The sequence below is a fragment of the Sinocyclocheilus rhinocerous genome, unplaced genomic scaffold (assembly GCF_001515625.1).
Source record: "Sinocyclocheilus rhinocerous isolate Xijiao unplaced genomic scaffold, SAMN03320098_v1.1 scaffold2468, whole genome shotgun sequence".
NCBI lineage: Eukaryota > Metazoa > Chordata > Actinopteri > Cypriniformes > Cyprinidae > Sinocyclocheilus > Sinocyclocheilus rhinocerous.
The window spans coordinates 447,762-452,254 of NW_015655382.1; the positions used below are offsets into that span (position 1 = coordinate 447,762).

General features: G+C 33.5%; 1 protein-coding gene across 1 annotated transcript in view; it reads left to right on the forward strand.

Moving 5' to 3' along the window:
• The window catches only part of LOC107717992 (AP-3 complex subunit delta-1-like), a 32,051-nt gene that overhangs the window by 7,486 nt on the left and 20,072 nt on the right, over positions 1–4,493 (forward strand). Inside the window, exons 2-6 of the mRNA XM_016524908.1 lie at positions 2,090–2,185; positions 2,280–2,360; positions 3,168–3,248; positions 3,642–3,749; positions 3,833–3,962. Of these exons, the coding sequence (XP_016380394.1) occupies positions 2,090–2,185; positions 2,280–2,360; positions 3,168–3,248; positions 3,642–3,749; positions 3,833–3,962 (496 nt within the window). The remainder of the gene's footprint in view (positions 1–2,089; positions 2,186–2,279; positions 2,361–3,167; positions 3,249–3,641; positions 3,750–3,832; positions 3,963–4,493) is intronic.

Genomic DNA, 4,493 nt, shown 5'->3' on the forward strand with positions numbered 1-4,493 from the left:
CGGCGTTGTGTGATTAGTGACGAATGCGGAGAGAGAACAAAACAAAACTCCGGCCACGAATTAGAAATACAAACCGAGGATTTGCAAAGAAAAATGTCGGAGGATTTCGATATAAACCAAGAGGAGACTGGTTTTCCTTTGCTAAAGTAAGGAAACTTTGCTTCCTTTGCTCCTATAAACAAACTCGTGAGACTAGCATGTGTCAGAGGCGCGCGCGCTGCGCATACGTCATACGCCTTCCGGCGGAACGACTTCCGCGTATGACGGATAACGGAAGTGAGAGAAAAATGTTTATTACGTTTGAAATATAGATATTTTTCTTACAAAAACGCATGGATTCACTACAGAAGGCCTTTATTCATCCCCCGGAGCCGTCTGCGGCACGTTTTATTATGAATGCGCGTGCTTTATTTGACGACTTGTGGACTGTTCAACTGCAACACCCGCTGACTACAGGTCTGCATTCCCACGGCCCAACCGGATTTTTTGCCCCCCGGGATTTGAAAGAAGAAAGTCATATACACCTAGGATGCTTCGAGGGTGAGTAAACCGGAAGCTAATTTTCATTTTTGGGTGAACTAACCCTTTAAATTACCCATAATGCATTATTCACAAGGACTTAAAGATGTGTCTGGAAAATCATGCGTTGAACCTTCATTTACTTCATAAATAAAATTTTACTTCGTGAAAATCACCCATAATGCACAATTCATATGAATTTTGGAAAGATGTGACAAACCTTCTGAAGAACCTTCTTTTACACCATATTTTCAGTCTCAGTGGGTGGGAATTACCCATAATGCACCATTCACAAGAATTTTGTAAAGACGTGACCAGAAATCACTCTTGAAAACCTTTGTTTGCATTGTTTTTTTAGTCTCTCTGGGCTTAAATTACCCATAATGCATCATTCACAAGGGTTTTGCAGAGATGTGGGCTGAAAAATCTTCTAAAGAGAACCTTCACTTAGTGCTGGGCGGTATACCGGTTCATACCGAATACCGGTGTTTATTTTTGTTATGATATAAATTTTTAAAATACCGCAATACCAGTGTATGTCACTTAAACAACGTTCGGAACGCGACACTGTTTGAAAGGGGTGTTGCACTGTGGTGAGGGAACAGCTGTATGTGTTACTAAGCATGAAAGTTCCGAAACTGAAGCTGTAGAACTAATAGAACATGATCTACAAACATTATTATTTTGTTAATTCTATAATTAACACATAATAATATTTTGACGGCAAATACTATGTAATCGCTTGTTTCAAGTGAAATCAGGCATTTAAAAAATGCAAGAAAATTTAAATTGTCGTTTATTAGCCCTTATGTCACTTCTAAACCCATATTATTTATTTATTTATTTTTCTCGCTGTAAAACACAAAATAATTATTTGGCAGAATGACCGACCCAGTCTGATTTTGGTATCATTGAGGTACAGTTTTAGTGTTTAATTACTAGTTTGAATTCATTTTTATATTTTCTGTTTTAATTTTATTTTATTAAAAGTGTTAATGATTTTGTTTTGAGTGTTTTTTTTTTTATAAACAAATATGTCTGTATAGTATTTTATTTCAGTTTTAGTTATTTTAGTACCTCAAGTTACACTAAATGAACATGATCAATTTTGCTTTGGCAACTAGAAATAAGTTTTAGTATATTATAATATATAAAATATTTTATTTTATTATTATTTCAGTCCTTTGTGCTGCTGGTCTCCATTCACTTTAATGATATGGAAAAGAGCAGCTTGAACTATTGTGCTAAATATGTCTTTTTACTTTTAACGAGGAAAAAAAATGGGTTTGTAACAACACAACGATGACATCATTCAGATGAACTATCATCATCACCTATATATCGTTTTGATAAATGCTTATCTAGATATACTTTCTGTTAGAAATATGGCAAAGCACACTCTGTTAAAGTTTCAGTTTAAGATGTATATTTCGGTTAAGTTCAGGTAGTGATTTGATAGATGCTGCTGACAACAGGAAGCTAAACGATGCCCCGGGCTGTCATGTTAGAGCATTGTCTTTTTGTATTTTTGTCTCACTCTTTCTAACAATACTTCCTGTGCCTTCTACAGGCCAAATACATCTCGACATGCATCGATGAGATCAAACAAGAACTCAAACAGGACAACATCGCTGTTAAAGCCAATGCAGTCTGCAAGCTCACCTACGTAAGAGCGTCCATCGTTTATATCCTCTCTGATCTGCTTCATAATGCTTTGAGCTCAAGCCGTCACTTATTCTTTTGCTTTCTCCTCCTAACAGTTGCAGATGCTTGGCTATGATGTCAGTTGGGCTGCGTTCAACATCGTGGAGGTGATGAGCTCCTCCAAATTCACATACAAGGTGAGAGGTGACGTCGAAAATAATATTAGCGCTCAGTCAGACCAGGTCCAGAGGTTCACAACATCTTTATTATTTATATGCTATTTTAGTATTGTTTAGGACCTTATAGCAAAGTTATGGTTATATTTTATAAGTCTGTATTATTAGTATTTTTTATTTCCAATTATTTCACTGACTGAAAACAACTTTCAGTAGTTTAATATTTATTTTACTTTTAATTTTAGTTGTACTTATTTGTACTGCAATACTGGTTCACATATGACTCATTGCATTTTAATTCAAGTCATAGTAATTTTGTGCTTTTGTCATTTTTTGAAAAATTTTTTTGGTGTTTTTGGTTTGAAAGACTTAATACGATAAGTTCCATTTGTTAATATTAATTAACATGAACTAACAATAAAAATATTTCTTAATTTGTTAATTATCTTAATGTTAATTTCATCATTACTGATACATTATTACTATCAAATGTTATAACTGTTAATATTATTTAAAGACCTGTGCTAACATGAACAATGAACAATAAACTAATATTAACAAAGATTATTAGATGCTGTACCAAATGTTTTGCTCAGTGTTAGTTACTAACAGAACCATAGTAAAGTGTTACAGTTTTTTTTTATATATATATTTTTTTCAGTTTTAGTAATTGTAGTATTTAAACTTGAGGACGCTTCTAAAAGATATTTAAATTTTTTAATCTAATCTTTATGTTTTATTTTTTCAACTTTATTTCAATTAAACAATTAAAAAAATTTTTTTTAGCAACCCTGGTTCATAAATGTCTCTTTCGTCTCTTGTTTTCAGCGAATTGGCTACCTTGCAGCATCGCAATGCTTTCACGAGGGCACTGATGTCATCATGCTGACGACAAATCAGATCCGCAAGGTGCGATTTAAACTTCCCCTTCACCTCTTTTTGTTTTGATTACGCTGGTTGCCAGATATTTCAGTATCACTGAGATACTATTATTGTTTTTAGTTAATTTAGTACATCAGTTTAAACTAAATTAAGATGAGAAACGGTGCCTTGGCAACTAGCTGAAATAGTGTTTTAATTTTATTTATATAAAAAATTATATTTGAATTTAAAAAAAAAAAAATATATATATATATATATAAAACTAAAAATAAAACCATTAAAAAAAATGTTTTTACTATAATTTTTTTTTTCAAGTAAATAAAATGTTTTTAATGGTTTTATTTTTAGTTTCAGTTTTAGTTGTAGTTAACTATAAAAAGCCTGCTGATTGCTGTAGGATGCTTTATCATCTCTCCACAGGATCTCAGTAGTCCCAACCAGTATGACACCGGCGTGGCTCTGACTGGCCTTTCCTGCTTCGTGACCCCTGACCTTGCGCGTGACCTGGCCAATGACATCATGACTTTGGTAAATCCATTCACAGTGTTTACTTCAGGCAAATAATGACGCTGAGCACACATTCATTCAGTCTCACCCTTCATCCATCTCAGATGTCCCACACTAAGCCGTACATTCGCAAGAAGGCGGTGCTGATCATGTACAAAGTGTTCCTGAAGTACCCCGAGTCCCTTCGTCCTGCCTTCCCACGCCTCAAAGAGAAGCTGGAGGACCCAGATCCAGGTACGGATGCTGAATCACATCTCGTTGAACGCTAGGGCTGGGTATCGATTCAGATGTCCCGATTCCGATTCGCAAGCTCTCAATTCGATTTGATTCGATTCTTGATTCGATTCTCGATTTTTTTTATTTTATTTTTTTTATTACATTCAGTGAATATAGTTTTAATACAAATGTTATTGATATTTCTAAAAAAAAATGAACAGTAACAGTAAGCATCAGTTTACAAATGGTGAATTAATAAAAAGAAATTAAGAGCCACAGGCCTGTATTTTAAACCTATTCTTTTTTTCGTGTAGGGTGTTTTTTTTTCCTGATAATTAGATGAAGGCATAAAACATTAATTTAATTTATTTTAAACGAATGAAAATTAAACCCTTTTATTTTTTGGCAAACAAAGTGCTGCACAACAGAGGTTTACTGTAAAAAATAAAAAAAAATAAAAATGTGATTATTCCTTTAAAAATAAAGATTTATTAATATTTATTAGCAGTAGTAGCATTGATAGCATTGAATCGAAAATAGTAATATATT